This window comes from Phoca vitulina, unplaced genomic scaffold, assembly GCF_004348235.1.
Source record: "Phoca vitulina isolate PV1807 unplaced genomic scaffold, GSC_HSeal_1.0 scaffold17, whole genome shotgun sequence".
In the NCBI taxonomy this organism is placed as follows: Eukaryota; Metazoa; Chordata; class Mammalia; order Carnivora; family Phocidae; genus Phoca; species Phoca vitulina.
The window spans coordinates 33,731,337-33,749,294 of record NW_022589720.1 but is presented as its reverse complement, the minus strand read 5'-3'; the positions used below and the strand labels follow the sequence as shown (position 1 = coordinate 33,749,294).

Sequence of the window (17,958 nt, the reverse complement as noted above, 5' to 3'; positions counted from 1 at the left end):
CTCAGTCTTGGGCGTCTGCCTTCGCTCGTGTCATGATCTCAGGGTCCTGGGATCGAGCCCCACATCGGGCTCCCTGCTCAGCGGGAAGCCTGCTTCTCCCTCTTCCACTCCCCCTGCTTGTGTTCCCTCTCTTGCTGTGTCTCTGTCTGTCAAATAAAATCTTAAAAAAGAAAAAAAAAAAAGGAAAGGAAAGTTAGAATGCCCTTTTTGCATTGCTGTTTTTTTAAGTTAAGTTTTTAAACTTAAGATCAGTATGCCAGAGTGGCAATTTTTGGGGTGGAGTTTTCTGAATACCTTCAGTGAAAGTAAATTAGAAATTGAAGATGAAATGGACAATTTCTTAGAAAACTAAGATACCAAGATTGACTGGAGAAGATATAGAAAACCCAAAAAAGCATAACTATTAAAGAAATTAAATTAGAGTTGAACATATTTCCGTCAAATAGACACCAGGCCTGGATGGTTTCAGAGGTTTTACCAAGCACTGGAGGAACAGATAGTCCTCATCTTATTACAAACTCTTCAAATAATAGAATAACAGAGAAAGCTACTCAATGCATTGTTGAGATTAATATAACCTTAACACCCAAAACATTCAAGATTCATATCAGAGGATGAAAGTATGGACTGATCTTGTTTATGAAAATAAATGCAAAAATTTAAATAAATAGCAGATCAAACTCAAGAATCATATAAAAATTAATACCTTATGACCAAGTATGGTTTATCCCAGGAGGGCAGGGAAGAAAATAGATTAATCCATCATAGTAATTTAAAATCTTTGTATTGAGTTTACCATGGGCTAAGCACTGTTCTAGGCATCTAGCAAAGTAATGAATTAAAGGAAAAAAGCCTTGGGGTGCCTGGCTGGCTCAGTCTGTAGAGCATGTGACTCTTGTTCTTGGAGTTGTGAGTTCAAGCCCCACATTGGGTGTAGAGATTACTTTAAAATTTTTTTTAAAATGAAGGAGAAAAAAAGAGAAAAAATGGAGAAAAGCCTTTCATTGCTATATAGGAATTAAGAAGGAAGAGATAAAAACATCTTTTTACCTAGAAAACCAAAGAATGTCAACTCCAAATGATTATACCTATAAAAAGCTCAGCAAAGTTGCTGGATACAAGATCAACATAAAACAATCCACAGCATTTCTACACATCAAAAATAACTAGAAAAAGTAATTTTTCCAAAAACCACAATAGCATAAAACCTATAAGGTACTTAGGAATATATCTAAGATAAGATATATAACAATATTTTATTATTTTCTTTATAAAGGTCTGGAAGGACATCAAAGAAACCCTGAATAACTAGAGAGATAATTCAACATTTATGGAGGGGAAAACAATATTTTTCAGATGTCCGGCCTCCCAAAATAATAAATAAATTCAGTGTAATTCCAACCAAAATTTCAAAGATTTTTGCAGAACTTAACAAGCAGATTCTAAAATTTATAGAAATGGTAAAGGGCCAAGAATAGTCAAGACAATTTTGAAGAACAAGTTGGGTAAGGGGACTTAATTGTGTTAGGTATTAGGATTAATTAAAAAGTCATCTTAATTGAGACAGTATGAAACTGATGCAAAGATAGGTAAATAGAGCAACGAAACAAGAGAAAGCCCAGAAACAGCCCTATGTGTATGTGGGAACACGAAGACTTAAGGGGTGTCTACACATCAGTGAGACTGGGCAGTTCCACTGTGGAAAGGCAGCGATCTTGCCAACAGAAGATCCCTCTGTACAGACAAGAGAACACACCATATTACTGAGTGAGCATTAGCAGATTTACAAGCCTTTTGAAAGTGACTCTGAAGTTAGAATAGAATCGCACACATTTTATACAGGAAACAAGCAAGAATAACTTCTTATCTCCTCAAAAAACAGAGGTTTGCACCTTGTGGCAATCCCCGTACATCCTGTGAGAGACCCTGAGCTAATTCCAGAGGCACGTTTTTACACATCTAGAGGTTCTTTGGCAGTGACCTTAGATATATAGCTATAGTATAACAACTGGAGACTGGGTTTTAATACTTAGGGAAATTTGCCTCTGTTGCAAAAGTTAGGGTAAGAACTCAGACTCACTATGTCTCTAAGGAAACACTCTTTAAGAAAGAAGGGAAGGGGAAAATGATCTCTTTGTCCTTTATAAATGGAGAAAATAATTTTTATTTACCTCTATGGTTCTGAGATACTGGTTATCTTTATGCAAACAATTATTTTCCTGGCTCACAACATACATAAAATCTGGGTGTAAAAAGCAAAACTTTTTTTTTAATTAGAAAATACGTACTGAACACTAATTATGTCCTGGACACCACGGATATGAAAATGGATAAAGCACTGTCCTTTCAATCAAGGAGTGTAGATTCTAGCAAAGGAAATAGATCTATAAACCAAAAAATGATGATGAACACCCTATAAAGAAGTAAACACTCTAAAAGAAGTATAGGGCGCCTGGGGAAAGCCTGTTGAGATTTGATGATGGGATCTGATGTCAGGTCCCAAGTCCTCAACTGGCCACCCTAAGCTACGTTTGCGGGGGAAATTGTCCAGAAGGCTGCTTTAGTTAAGGAAAGATTCACACTGGCTGGAACTTTAGCCTCAAGCCTGGTGGGCTGGCCTCTGTGGCTGAGAACTGGCAGGCTCAGTTGCTAAAAAGCAAAGCTTTTAAAACAAAATGTTATTTTTATGACCTCCAGCTAGATAAGGATTTGCTAAATATGATATAATAGTGAACTATAAAGAAAAACTTTAAACATAGTTAAAAGATAAGCTACCAAGTGGGAGAAATAGTATCTAATAAAAAAGATTGGAACCCAAGATATTTTAGGAATTCCTTTAAATAAATAAGGGGAGGGAAACAAACTAAAAACCAAACAAAAAAAACTGGTAAAAGAGGATTCAGCAATTTAAAGAGGTAATTTAATAGCCAATCATTTCACTCATATGGAAATAGCAAATTTAGGCCACATTGCGATATCATTTCAATCCCACCAGATTGGCAAAATTTTAAAGTGACATTATGAAGTGTTGTGGAGAATGTACAGAAATGGAACTTTAGGGGCACCTGAGTGGCTCAGTCGTTAAGCGTCTGCCTTCGGCTTAGGTCATGATCCCAGGGTCTTGGGATCGAGCCCTGCATCAGGCTCTCTGCTCAGCGGGGAGTCTGCTTCTCCCTCTCCCACTCCCTCTGCTTGTCTCTCACTCCCCCTGCTTGTCTCCCACTCCCCCAGCTTGTGTTCCCTCTCTCGCTGTGTCTCTCTCTGTCAAATAAATAAATAAAATCTTTAAAAAAGAAAAAGAACAGAAATGGAACTTTAATCTACTGCAGGTGGGAGTGTAAGTAGGTATAATCACTTTGAGAGCAATTTGCCAGTATCACAGGATAAGGTGCATATTTCCTCTCTGTAGCCTTCCGATTTTAGTCTATGTGCTGCCAAAGCAAGTATATCCTACAACCTAGTGATTCCATGCAGTCTGTTCTCTAGAGCAGTGGTTCTCCAAGAGTGTTCCAGAACTGGCAGAATCAGCATCACTTGGGGAGTTGTTAGATGTGCACATTTTCAGGCCTCATCCCAGATTTACTGAATCAGAAACCTAAAGTGGGGGAGAGATTGACAGCAATTGGGTTGAAAAAGCTCTCCAAATGATTCTGATGCACGTTTAATTTTGAGGACCACTGCCTTAGAGAACTTCTCATACAGCCCTGGGGGAGACACAGAAGACCAAGCAAAGCTTAGCTTAAGGTGCCAGACCTTCTGGTATCTGGATTCCAATCCCAGCCCCACCATTTCTTGGCCCCCCCCTTTAAGCTGGAGAAAGTTATGTAACTTTTCTTTTTATTAGTGACCCATCTCTGAGATGGGGATAAATATAGTACCTTCGGCATGGAGTTGCTGTGAATGAAGTAATTCACACATGGCAGTGGATGGCCCAGAGTAAGCACTCAACAAATGTAGGCTCTTATTATCATTAGGGTATTTATTGCAGCCCTACTTGTTAACACTAAAGTATTGAAAACATATTTCTTAAAAGTAAGACTGAAACCAAGCATGGAAAAGGATTAAAATTGGTAAAATTTGGTTAGTGGGTATATAGGTGTTGTATCATCCTTTGTACTTTTCTAGGTGTTATTTCGCAAGCAAAGAAGAATAGCAGAAGTGTTATTAGTATCCCTCCACAGTTAGATTTCTACATAAGATTGTTTAAGTAAATCATGATGTCTTCATTAGAAATGTTTCCATAGAGGTTACTGAACTTGTGTTTTTGGCAGAAGATATAAGGTGATGTGGTCCCAGCACACTTTTCACATCTTCCTCTCATAACTTGCACTCATAATATCCTATAATCCCCACTAAATGTGCATAAATTCTGTCTTTTCCCACTTTTGTGCCTTTATACCCATTCTCATCCACTTTTACAGCCCTATTCAAACTCTCCATCTTTCAAGTTCCCAGCTCAAATGTCACCTCCTTGATAAAGATGTACGTGGATCTGTTATCTTTTCTGCCTCTGAATGTTCCAGATTTGAAAGATGATGCAGGGACGCCTGGGTGGCTCAGTCAATTAAGCATCCGATTCTTCATTTTGGCTCAGGTCATGATCTCAGGATTGTGAGATCGAGCCCTGCATCTTTCTCCGCGCTGAGCATGGAACCTGCTTAGACTCTCTCTCTCCCTCTCCCTCTGCCCCCACCCACCTGGCTCATGCTCTCTCTCTCTAAAAAAAAAAAAAAAAAAAAAAAGATGATTCAAACATCAACTTCAATTCACTGAATACACACATCAGATGCTACCCATGGAAACTGTATGGTCCAGGCTTCACTGACCGGTGAATTGGTGAATAGAAATTATGATGTTCTGAGTCCTGGCCTTCTTCCCTAGTCAGTCATTACAGGGTTTTTCCCAGGATCCGCAATACAAATATTCTTGATAATTCTCAAATTGCGGGTCATAGAGAAGGGTCTTTCCCTCTAGGAGTCTGGGAAAGGTGGTCTGAAGTGATGAAGGATAGCTGGAAGGCAGGCAGGCAGGCAGGTAGGGACAAGGAACCCCCGCCCTAAGAGGAAACCACCCTGAAAAGGATTTTACATCACCCTGGAAGGAGCCTTCCACCCTTTCCCATGTGATAGACAGATGACAAAAACCTGATTGGATGGCAGGTGCATGGAGGGTTAATCAGATGAAAACAGCCCACCAACAAGCCCATAAGAACCCCTAGACTTAGAAACTCCGGTGGCAACCCTCTCGGGTCTCCTTCCTCTTGGGGAGCTTTATACTATCGCTCAATAAACTTTACTATCGCTCAATAAACTGCTTTGCTGCCCACAGCTCTTCGTCTGGTCTACCTCTTCATTCTTTGAAGCGGCATGACCAAGAACTGTGGGCAATGAAGGGGAAGGAAATCCTGTAACAATAGGTTCGAGAGGCTGACCTCTCACATAATCAGTGCCCCGACCTGCAGGTTTTTGTGCCTCTGCTGGGCAGCCGCTGTTGACCCACTGCCTACCCACCGGTGGGTCCCTTTTCCCCAGAGGAATAACCTTAGGACAGCACGGAAGTGCATCTACTGTTCTCATAAACCACCTCTCCAAAGAGATTCCCAGATGGAGCTGTTAGGCCGACACACTCTGGAGTGTCCTTTCCTTTTTTTTTTTTTTTAAAGATTTTATTTATTTATTTGACAGAGAGAGACACAGCGAGAGAGGGAACACAAGCAGGGGGAGTGGGAGAGGGAGAAGCAGGCTTCCCGCTGAGCAGGGAGCCCGATGCGGGGCTCGATCCCAGGACCCTGGGATCATGACCTGAGCCGAAGGCAGACGCTTAACGACTGAGCCACCCAGGCGCCCCTGGAGTGTCCTTTCCAAAGCAAAGACGCATGTCTGGGGCAGTTAGGAAAGGGGGTGGGTGTGGAGCAGAAAAAGCCTCACAATAAACCGAAGATCATTGCTTGTTCACACCTCTGGGCCCTGCAGTTTTATTAAGCCCACTCTGCAAGACTTCTTTTTTATTTGCAATAATTTTCTTCCCATATTTCCCTCGGGGAACCCCTACTCCATCAGACAGTCTGTGTCTGTGTAAACTCCAGCTTGGGAACAAAAGCAGGTTCTTTCCCGTGGGATTCCTTGCTTTAGGCAGTGGTAGACCAGGGTGGTGTTTTGGGGAAGGCTTAGCTTTCTAATCTCATATCAGCTTGCTTTCCCAACCAAGTAACTGTATCAATTGGATTAAAACTATGTAAATGCGGAAGAAACGTCACCTGATCCCTTTTCTCAACCTTATTGTCATCTCTAAATCTTTCCTATCTGGAAATTCTGGATCATCATTGAAATAGAGGGAGTTGCTGACCACTCTGAAATGGAAATATTCTGACAGGAGGCCGAATGAAAAAACCTGTAGGAGGCGCTGTTCCCCAGAATAATCTTAACGTTGCCCCAGTCTGAACTGCCCTGATAACAGTTTTGGTTGCCTGACTTTTTGAGCACTCTTCAAAGGATTCCATCTCTCTTGGTTTTTTTACATTTCCAGCTGCCTCAGGAGGGCACCAGTCACTTCTGCCAACATGTAATAAATCTGGCCTGCCTCTTGCCTTTTGATAGTTAATCCAGTTTAGATTAAAGGATCTCCAGGTGTGTCCATCCTACCTTAACATAGGAGAAATGTAATCCAGTTTACTAAGTGCATATAGGTCCTGGGTGCTTTTCTGGCTTAAAACTATTCCTTGAATTGATGTCACCACTCAGATAACTCAAATTCCTAATCACACGGGTTTGCCTATGATTCTTAATTCCCACAATGCTTCTGAAAGTCCATTTCATATTTTATAGCTGCTCAGGTCAAAACTAATAGCAGGGTTCTGAGTATTAGCTCTCTGAAGCTAGTAACTCTTCATCTTTCTACTCCCAGGGCTAGCATAGTGATTCACTATATAAGAACTTATAGGGACACCTGGGTGGCTCAGTTGGTTAAGCATCTGCCTTCGGCTCAGGTCATGATCCTAGGGTCCTGGGATCGAGTCCCACATCGGGCTTCCTGCTCAGCGAGGAGCCTGCTTCTCCCTCTGCCCCTACCCCTGCTCATGCTCTCTCTCTCTCTCTGACAAATAAATAAAATCTTTAAAAAAAAAAAAAAAAGAACTTATAAGTATATATATATATATAAGAGAGAGATCATTCTATAAGAATTCACCTGTAATTCTTACATAGTGAGATGATGAATGAATGGATGGCTACATGAATAAACCCGAAACTTTGGGATATCAAACTTGACTTGGAGAATAGGAAGCATAGCGTAGCTAAATAAGCAATTAGTTTTAAGAAATCAATTCATTAATAAATGTAAGGACAACCAATGTTCTGTTCTCCTATAGCACTTAAAAAATGGAAATATAATTCACATACCATAAAATTCAACATTTTAAAGTGTACGATTCAGTGGTTTTTAGTATATTCACAGATTTGTACAACCATCACTACTATCCAATTCCAACAAGTTTCATTAACCCCAGAAGACACCATGCACCTGCTAGCAGTCACTCCCCATTCCCGCCTGCCCCCAACCCCTGGCTACAATTAATCTGCTTTCTGTCTCTGTGGATTTGCCTCTCCTGGACATTTCCTATAAATGGAATTGTATACTATGCGGCCTTTTGAATCTGGCTTCTTTCACTTGTAACCTCATTCCACTTTGACCGTCAGTCTGTTAACATTTGTTTTGCTGTGTTGTGACTATTTGTTGACCTCCCTGCCTCCCACCGGACTATTAAATATCACAAGGACAGAAACTATGCCTTGTTTATTTCAACATTTCTAATGCAGAGTTCAGGACCTGGCACAGAGCGGACACTCAGTAAATGTTTGCTTTTCCCATTCTGGTGAATCTGGTTGTTTGGTGCTTGGGTATTCCTCTCTGCACATATGCATAACATTGCATAACAATGCAATATGCATATATTATATGCATAACAAAATGAAAAGCCCCTTACTTGGTCTAGATTGAGAGGAAAGAGGCAGATCCTTGTGGCATGACATGGCTTGCACTGGGAAAGGTAAACATTTTCCTCATTTGGGCTGCTGCAGACTTGCTTGACAGCTAAATTAAAACAAGTGAGGCTGAGCAGGACCATTAATGCTCTGTATCATTTATGTGGATATATTTCAACTATATGAATTCAAATTAGTGGCTTAAAAGTTATTGAGGGGCATGTGGGATGCCAACCTTGTCTTCCCTACTTAGAGTTAATTTTTCTAATTTTCTATGTTTCTATAGTAGGACTTGGTTCAGATTTCCATAACAGTGGAGGTTTAAAAAAATAGAAATATTGCATGCTTGTTGAAAACTGGCCCCCTCTCTAGAAGTAGCTTTTGCTTATAAATTTGGGCATATATATTTCCATAATTTTTCCTTTGTGTATGTGTCACATTCTTTTTATAAAAATGGGATCATTTACAGTTCTTGGACTGAAACTTGCTTTTCTCACTTAACAATAAATTATGGGCATTCATTTATCTTAGTGTATATATCCATATATACCTCATCCTTTATTCCATTTGGATGTACTATTACTTATTTAACTCTTGGTAGACATTTAGGTGGGCTCTAATGTTTTGCTATAGTGAACAGCTGTGCACCTGTCTTTAAGTCTTGTGGGAGTCTTTTGGAAGGACAGAATTCCAGAAGTACAATTGTAGTGGGCCAAGAGGATTGTATCCTAAGCATTTAGTTCCAAATGTGCCTCCTCTACTATAGCCCCTTGAGGACAGGGACATACTATTTTATTTATTCTTGTACCTCCTACTTATTGGTATTGTGCCTGGAACATTTTAACTGCTCAATAAATGTTGTTGAATAATTGAATGAGTAAGTGAATAAATGAGTAATAATGGAAAGTTTTGATGCTCAAAGAGTGGGACACATAAACATTTTTTTGAGTCACATAAACATTTTTTTTTTTTTAAGATTTTATTTATTTACTTGACAGAGAGAGACACAGCGAGAGAGGGAACACAAGCAGGGGGAGTGGGAGAGGGAGAAGCAGGCTTCCTGCAGAGCAGGGAGCCCGATGCGGGGCTCGATCCCAGGACTTTGGGATCATGACCTGAGGTGAAGGCAGATGCTTAACAACTGAGCCACCCAGGCACCCCTCACATAAACATTCTTAATTTCATAATCAGCTCCTTCTCTACTCCGTTGTTGTGAGTGACCTGATGTTTCCATGTGGACAAAGCATGGATATAGAGATCTTCCCCTATCCTAAGGGCAGATACCTCTGTTGCTTAGAGCTGACACTGTGGAGGGATCTAAACATTTCTTTTAGCACCTAATTCAGTGGCTAACTTCTGTTATGAGGCTGACATCTGCACCCACTATTGGCTGTAATTTCTGAAAAATACTTTTAAAATTTACTACCTGCTTGGTGGAATGGGAAGCGTAGGAGAATACTGTGTGCATGAGGCCCGTAGGGATCTGCAGATACACGTTTTAGTAGGGGATTGGATTTCCTTTCATATTTGTGTTGCCCTCCTTACATCAGGGGAACATAAGCTCCTCCTAGCTTGACCTCCTTCTCTAGTCACTCCCCACCTTAATGCATCTTGCTTATCATTGCAAGATGGATTTTCCTAAAATCCTTCTCCTTTCCCAAATCTCTAATGGTCCCCATTTCATAAAAACTAACCCTCCTTAGACTCACATTCAGGGCCTCAGTAGTGTGATCTCAGTCTATCTTTTGAACCAAATCTCCCATCGCTCACCTTCCTAACTACCCAGTTCAGATGAAGTGGTTGATTTTTCTCCAGACCCTCAATGCATCTTGGGCTTTTCTGTCTCAGAATTCTTGACCATGCGCTTCCTTTAGTATTGACAAGTTGTCTTCGTTTTTCTCCACCCGTCCAAATCCTTAAAGATTCATCCGAGTCCTTCCCGTAGGAAACGCAAACCTGCTCCAGGGACCCATGTGGTCCTTCTCTTCTAAACTCTGTGGGACACTCTGTCCACCTCACTTCTTTCATCTCTTCACTGGTTTTGTGTCTTTGTCTGTACTTAATGTTTTATCTTCCCCAAATACAATGTAAGTTCTGGAAGGGAGAGACATGTCTTGTCCCAGGTCTGCAATCACAAAGCCCTTAGTAAGTTTCTGCCCCTTGCTTGGGTGGATTGGCATTCTGTTTCTCTGGAATCTAAGAAGAGAGCCAGACATGATGTAATGAGCACTGGGTGTTATATGCAACTGACGAATCACTGAACTCTACCTCTGAAACTAATAATACACTATATGTTAATTAATTGAATTTAAATAAAATAAAATAAAAAAAGAAGAGAGCCAGGCCATTATTTGTTTGTTGTTTTTGTTTTTTAAATGCCGGTATAATTAACAGACAATGTTATATTAGTTTCAGGTGTACAATATAGTGATTCAACACTTCCATGCATCACCCGGTGCTCATCGCAAGTGCCCTCCTTCATCCCCATCACCTATTTTACCCAGCCCCCCACCCATCTCCCCTCTGGTGACCATCAGTTTGTTCTCTATAGTCAAGAGTCTGTTTCTTGGCTTGCCTCTCTCTCTCTTCCTTCCTTCTTTTCTTTCCTTCCTTCCTTCCTTTTTTTTACCTTTGCTTATTTGTTTTGTTTCTTAAATTCCACATATGAGTGAAATCACGTGGTATTTCTCTTTCTCTGACCGACTTATTTCACTTAGCATTATACTCTCCGGCTCTATCCATGTTGTTGCAAATGGCAATATTTCATTCTTTTTGATGGCTGAATAATGTTCCCACACACACACACACACACATACACACACACACTCTCTCTCTCTCTCTCTTTCTCTCTCTCCATCTTCTTTATCCATTCATCTATTGATGGATACTTGGGCTGCTTCCATAATTTGGCTATTGTAAATAATGCTGCTATAAACACAGGGTTACATGTATCTCTTTGAATTAGTGTTTTTGTATTTTTTGGGTAAGTACCCAGTAGTGTGATTACTGGATTGTAAGGTAGTTGTATTTTTTACTTTTTGAGGAACCTCCATACTGTTTTCCAGAGTGGCTGCACCAGTTTGCATTCCCACCAACAGTGCACGAAGATTCCTTTTTCTCCACATCCTCAGCGACACTTGTTGTTTCTTGTGGTGTTGATTTTAGCCCTTCTGACAGGTGTGAGGTGATATCTCATTGTGGTTTTGATTTGCATTTCCCTGATGATCAGTGCTGTTGAGCATCTCTTCATGTGTCTGTTGGCCATCTGTGTGTCTTCTTTGGAGAAATGTCTGTTCATGTCTTCTGCCCATTTTTTAATTGGATTATTGGTTTTTTTTTTTTAAGATTTTATTTATTTATTTGAGAGAGAGAGAGTGAGAGAGAGCCCAAGAGGGGGTAGGGTCAGAGGGAGAAGCAGACTCCCTACTGAGCAGGGAGCCCGACGTGGGACTCGATTCCGGGACTCTGGGATCATGACCTGAGCCGAAGGCAGTCGCTTAACCAACTGAGCCACCCAGGTGCCCTGCAAGATGTAACATTTTCTTTCTTTCTTCTTTCAGCCATACTTCCCATTGCCTCCAGCTGTTGCACTGAGGTTTCTCATCATGTCTCCCGAAGGCTTCTGGAGAGAGTGAATCTGTGCCGCATCCAGAGAGCCGACGGGGACTGTGACTTGGCTGCTGTCATGTGAGCACTCTTCCGCAGGGAGGGTCTAAACCTGTCCGGGGATCCTCTCTCCGCCCGTGCGCAGTAGGCTGGGCAGGCATTGCCCGCTGTGCAGCATGCAAAGAATCATTCAAACAAGGGAGGGGAGAGTAAATATTCCACCTTCTTTCCGGCCCCAGGCTCCCCAGAGTGAGCACACTGTGTCTCAGGAGGGGCATGTCCAGAGCCCCCCGCTTGCCTCCACTGCCCGCACTGCAGTGTGGGATTCAGGATAAACACCTTCAGTCACTGGACAGTGTGTATGACTTTCCCAAGCAACACCAGGGACCTTCTGAGCGAGAAAACAAAACAAAAATGAAAACAGAAGGTGTCTCTGTTCTATTTTCTGGCTTTACCTGTAGCTTTTTCCAGGCAAGTTTATGGGTTGCCGTCATTTTTTACTCTCTGAATGCATCAAGAGTGTGTACAAGGTTCAAGGAGAAGTAGAGAGATGTCTGTACCTGTCACATGCAATCAGGCACAAATGCCCATCTTTGCTCTTGATTCTGGGCTGTTGGCTCATGGTGAACCCTTTTCAAGCTTACCTCTGGCTCAGTTATTAAACACTTCAGATTTCTGGAACGGCTGGGTGGCTCAGTCGTTGAGTGTCTGCCTTCAGCTCAGGTCATGATCCCGGGGTCCTGGGATCGAGCCCCGCATCGGGCTCCCCGCTCAACGGGGAGTCTGCTTCTCCCTCTGCCCCTTCCCCAGCTCACGCTTTCTCTCAAATAAATAAATAAAATCTTAAAATAAAATAAAAACTTTAGATTTCTGTGTTCTTCATATCCCCATAGAAACTTTAAAATCTGAAATGCATTGGAATGTAGCAAATCTGGATTCTGACAACAATACTGTGAGAAAGGCATAAATTATCTCCACGTCACACAAGATAGAGCTGTGCCTGAGGAGTATATAGTTAACCTGGTGACATACAGCTAGAGAATTGCAGAGATGGGCTAGGAACCAGGTCTTGTCGTTCAGAACACCATATACTTCAAAGATCTCTCAAAAGTGATGGTGGGACCCACCATAAAATGCTCTCCCTAAACTTCATTTTATCTGGCACCTTCAAATCATAAGGACAGTGTATTAGGCATCTCTCTGGTGTGCTGGTTTTCACACCACTTATGGCTACAGGGGATGCTAGTGAGCCATTTGGTATCCCCTTCTTGGGGCTACAAATAAACCTACTGCTTATGCCTGAGTTCCTGAGTCACTGAGAAGCCTCTTTATTTATTCAATGAATTCAACAAGTAGTTATTGATTAATGTTTCTGTACCAAGCACCATTCTATCTCATCTTGTGCTGGGGATGCAGCAGCAACCAAATGGACTCTGCCCTCCTAGAGTCTCCAGTGACTCTATTCAGCTGAGTCCTGCAGACCATTCTCTGAGATTTAAGGTCCATTTTTCCCCCTTTCAGAGGGATCCATCTATTACCCAACTTTGAGAAACACTGCTCCAAGACAAGATTCTTAGAAGTTCAGAGGAAGAGTTTGTAAGATGTCCACTGATAGATTTCCTTCAGGTCAGGGGGCGGTGAACTCCCTGAAATTAGTGGGTCTGAATGTATGAGCATTGTTTTCTGAGGAGAAGGTTCACAGATTTTATAAGATCCACAAAAAGATCGTAGATATGATATAGTTTAAAAATCACAATTGGGAGGGGAGCACCTGGGTGGCTCAGTCAGTTAAATGTCTAACTCTGGATTTTGGCTCAGGTTATGATCTCAGGGTCGTGAGATCAAGCCCCACATCAACATGGAGCTTACTTGAGATCCTCTCTCCCTCTCTCTCTGCTCCCCCAACCCCCACTTGCACTCTTTTTCTTAAAAAAAAAAAAATCACACTTGGGGTTAGATGTACAGAGGAAGATAATTCTGGCTCAAACTTTTAGTGAGCGTGAGTGTCTGTGTGGCAGGAGGGTAAGGACTGAGGACTCTGCTTCTCCTCAGTTCCTGTTACCACACTGGATCCATTGGCTTAGGTGGTTTACACTGGGAACCAGTGGTTCCTATAGCAATCCAGGGAGCACTTACTAATGAGGTACTTTCTGAGGGTTGCTTCAAGTTCCCAATTTCTTTGAGAAACTCTCTTAGTACATGGCCGAGATCCTAACAGTCTTTTATTTAATCTTAATAAATTAGTGTTGGTAATAGCTGGAGAGTGAAAATCCGTAGGCAGTTCATGGATAGACAGTACTCTGGAGAATTGGAAACATCTCGATGTTTGTGTCAGGTCTACCTACCTATCTTCCTGGCTACTCTCAGAAACACCAAATGCTCAACTGTCTCTTCTGGCACACGTCTCACTGGCACACGTCACCTCAGACTGTAGGAGCCTTCGAACTTGTAAGGGATCCCATGAGACTCCCAGGAAGGCATGGGGAAAGAAGGAGAGGAAGTTTCTCTCTGTATGTAAGAGTAAGAACAGATCCTGGGAACTAGCAGAGGATGCCATTGGTAACAGGATTTTCAGGGAAAAAGGTATAGGAAGAGAAATGATATAAGTTCTCATTTTGATAAGGGAAAATATTTAAAAAAACATGACTTTTCATTTTAAAAAGCACTTAATTTTAATTAAAGGGAAACCATGAAGTCAATCACTTGGATCTAAAAATGATTTATTCAAGTACAGATTTTTAGATACAGAAAACATTGCAAGTGTTGGAAATATAACTCCCCAAAAGCATGTATTATTAACCACAACTAACAGATATAAATGAGCTTATAGTGAACTCACTAGATTTCTTTCCTTTTCCTTTTCTGCCTAGAATAGGTCCTTTGTTTCACACCCTATAGATGATCATTGTAATTTTTGTTCTCTGAGAGGGGAGTTTGCTTGTTTAAACCCTTCTACAGCCACTTCATTAAAGAGCTTCTGGTTATTTCTTAACATAAACACAGTGCAGAGTTGTTTATCTTGGGCAGAGGGCTGAGGTTTTTGAAGCACACAGATATCTGTTGGGAAGAAAACTTGGAGTTATTAAATAAAGTTATCTGGGAAGCTTGAGCATTTTTTGAAAAGTGATTGTTGAGGGGCTGCTCTGCTTCGGGGAAGGGGTAAAGAAATCAGGTTCAGGGGACAATTACAGGTTTGATCTCTGTGGTAGGGCCACCCCGTAGGTCCCTGGGACCGTCTCTAGCTACTCTCTTTTGGGCAAAAGAATCAGGGGATCAGCCTTATGGTTTCTCAGAGCCCAAACTCTCCACCAAGAAACACACAACAGGCTGGGTCAGCGCCCAGCAGAATACTGTGGAGTCGGGGTGGAGGAGGGAGTGTGGGATGGGCCACCTCCTCGTCCAACATTACCTCATCTCTTTTCATCCTGATGATGGAGTACACCCGGGATACAAGTGCAGGTTTAAGCAGGCTTTAAACTTTAAGATTTGAAAACATCCTAGCATCTTGGATTTGGGAGCTGTGTTCTGGGAGCTGCTTTTCCCCCCTTGTATTACCTTGAGAGCTTGAGGCCCCATGGGGCAGGCCTTTGCAAAGGGTACTGCACGGTAGCTGTTGCCCGTTTTCTTCTGGCTCTCCACCCCCGTGGCCCTCTGTCCGCGCTGCCCCCATCCAGGGCTCACCTTCAGCTCCAGGGCCGTGCCCCTCCCTGAAGCTCCTCATTCCTCACGGACTGAGGGAGTCAAGCGCTAGTTCCCTCCTGTGAACCCTGTGGGCTTAACTGGAGGTCAGTGGAGTCTTTCTCCGCTGGATGTCTGCTCAGGTTCTTGCTGGCACCACAGGGAAAGGAAGCGTTTTAGTCCTTTGGGAAGGATAGGAGTTTCAACTCTTTTTTGTTCTCCCCCACTGAGCACTACCGCCGGGTTCTCTCCTCTAGCAGCCAAAGGCAAACCAACTGGCCGCAGGAGAGGGACCTTTCCTGTGGAAGACCTCTCAGTGTGAGACACTTAGCGAATGTATTGTCCTCCTATCAAGAAGCCTCACTTCTTTCAAATTAATATTCCCACAGGCTGGCTTTATTTTGCTTAAGCTCATTGAGGCCTTTCACAGCTTTTCCCCCATTTCAAGAGTCCCCATATTAGCTTGGAGTGGATTGGAATCATTAGGATGATTCCTCTCGGGTCATCTGGAGAAACGGCAACCTACCCTCTATCCCTCGGGGTTCCCCCCCATCCAGTAACAGGGGCAGGGGTTCATTGTATCCAGACACAGAATGTTGTCGGCAGCATCTGTGACATTTAGTAAGAGCTGGATGGCACCTGGGGGCAAATTAAAAGTCACAATATCTTTTGTAACAAGAAATGCTTCCAGTTCCTAGAAATTGTGAATGCTGCTTTGTGGTTGTCTCACCCCAAGGTAAAAATTTAAAACATGAAAACACTTGAGAAGGGGTATGAATCTATAATGTATTAAAATCTTATCAAACACCTAGAACATTTTAGTTGATTGTTTCGTTTAAAACAAAACCAGACTGTTTTTATTTTGAACAATTTTCACTTCATATCTATAACTAATTACTGAATTCCTACTGTGAACAAGGCCCTTTTTCAAGACAATTCCAGACTATTCCTCCTTCAAGAAGCATCACACCCTAGAACAAGGAGAAGGTTTAAAACAAAAAGTCATACAAAAACAGCATAAGCTAAGTCCTAGAGGAGAGGTAATACTGAGAGACCCAAAGGGAAAACAGGGCACTTAGCTGAGAGAATCTAGAAAAACTGCACAGAGATGTTTGAGGTGGGCTGTGAGGTGTGAGTTGATTTTGTTGGGTGAAGCTCTGGGTCAGGAAGACCATTGTTTTCCCTTGGTTTCCCTCCTTCCCCTCATTCCTGCCTTCCTCCTCCTCCTTTTTTTTTTTTTTTTTTTTTAATTTTATTTATTTATTTGACAGAAAAAGAGAGGGAGAGGACAAGTAGGCAGAGCGAGAGGGAGAAGGAGGCTCCCTGCTGAGCAGGGAGGCTGATGCGGGACTCGATCCCAGGACCCTGGGATCATGACCTGAGCTGAAGGTAGACGCTTAACAGACTGAGCCACCCAGGCACCCCCTTCCTCCTCCTTTTAACGCTGCCATCTGAGGAACCGCGGGCCACAGGATAGTGAGGATTCAGCCATGGGCTCCATGGTTTTAGGATCCAGTCCTGTATCTCAAAGTGGGAACTGCCTCTGAGTCACTAAGTTTTTACTTCGACTTTCCATCAGTGACTTTGTTTATCTTCCCTCCTTGGCAGCCTTCACGTCAGGCGCAGAAGAATCTGTGTCAGCCCGCACAGTCATGTTATTAAGCAGTGGATGAAAGAACAAACAGCCAAGAAAGACGCTAAGGGCAACTTCTGCCACAAGAAGAAACACGCCGGTCAGAGGAAAAGTAAAGGGGCACGTCAGGGGAAACCAGAAATCCACAGCCATGAAAGTTCTTATTAAAGTGTTTGCAAACGAACCTACACAGACAGTTCCTCAACTGGACTTGGCCATGGTTGCTTATAAATTTATCTCGTGAATGTTCCTTATTGGGAGTCAACAGGGCAAAACAAACTTTATGTCTTAAAGGAAAAATTATACAGGAGAAAAATGTAGCCAATAATATACTCATCTGAAAATGAAATGAAAAGATAGTACTTCTCTTTATATCCTATTTTAAGAGCAGCATACAGATCTAATTTCTCCCAACTTTTATTATGAAGGTTTGCAAACCTACAGAGAAGTTGAAAGATTGGCACAATGAACACTTGTATACCTTTCACGTAGATTAATAATTGTTAATATTTTGCCACATTTGTTTTCTCTCTCTTTTCTCTCTTTGCATGCACGTGTGTATAAAACATTTTATATATAAATACATATTTTTTTTTGCTAAACCGTTTGATAGTAAGTTGCAAATGTCGTGATACTTCTAACTTTTTTTTAGTGTTACAACTTGACATCCCCAAGAATAAAGACCTTTTGTATATAATCACACTATCAGCTTTATACCTAAATATATATATACCTAATATATATTAGGTATATATATATTAGGAATATATATATATTTAATTTTTAAATTAAATTAAATTTTAATTTAATTTTTCCCCAACTATTTCCAGAGTATAATTTTTGTATAGTTTTTTTAATCAATCAAGGTTCACATATTGCAATTAATTCTTATATTTCTTTAATAACTTTTACTCTAAGAAAGTCCCCCCTGCTTTTTCTCTTTTTGCTTTCTTTCCATGGCTCAAACTTTTTAAAAGAGAGTCTAGGGCAGAATCTGTTCCACATTCTGGGTTTGTCTGTTTCCTCATGACCACGTTCAGGTTTAACAGTTTCAGTAAGAAT

The 17,958-nt window shown here is 41.6% G+C and overlaps 1 protein-coding gene across 1 annotated transcript in view; it reads left to right on the top strand.

Moving 5' to 3' along the window:
- CCL28 (C-C motif chemokine ligand 28) overlaps window positions 1-17,064 on the top strand; it is a 30,072-nt gene extending 13,008 nt beyond the window's left edge. The window contains exons 2-3 of the mRNA XM_032415306.1: window positions 11,540-11,666; window positions 16,872-17,064. Of these exons, the coding sequence (XP_032271197.1) occupies window positions 11,540-11,666; window positions 16,872-17,064 (320 nt within the window). The remainder of the gene's footprint in view (window positions 1-11,539; window positions 11,667-16,871) is intronic.
- The last annotated feature ends 894 nt before the right edge of the window (window positions 17,065-17,958 follow it).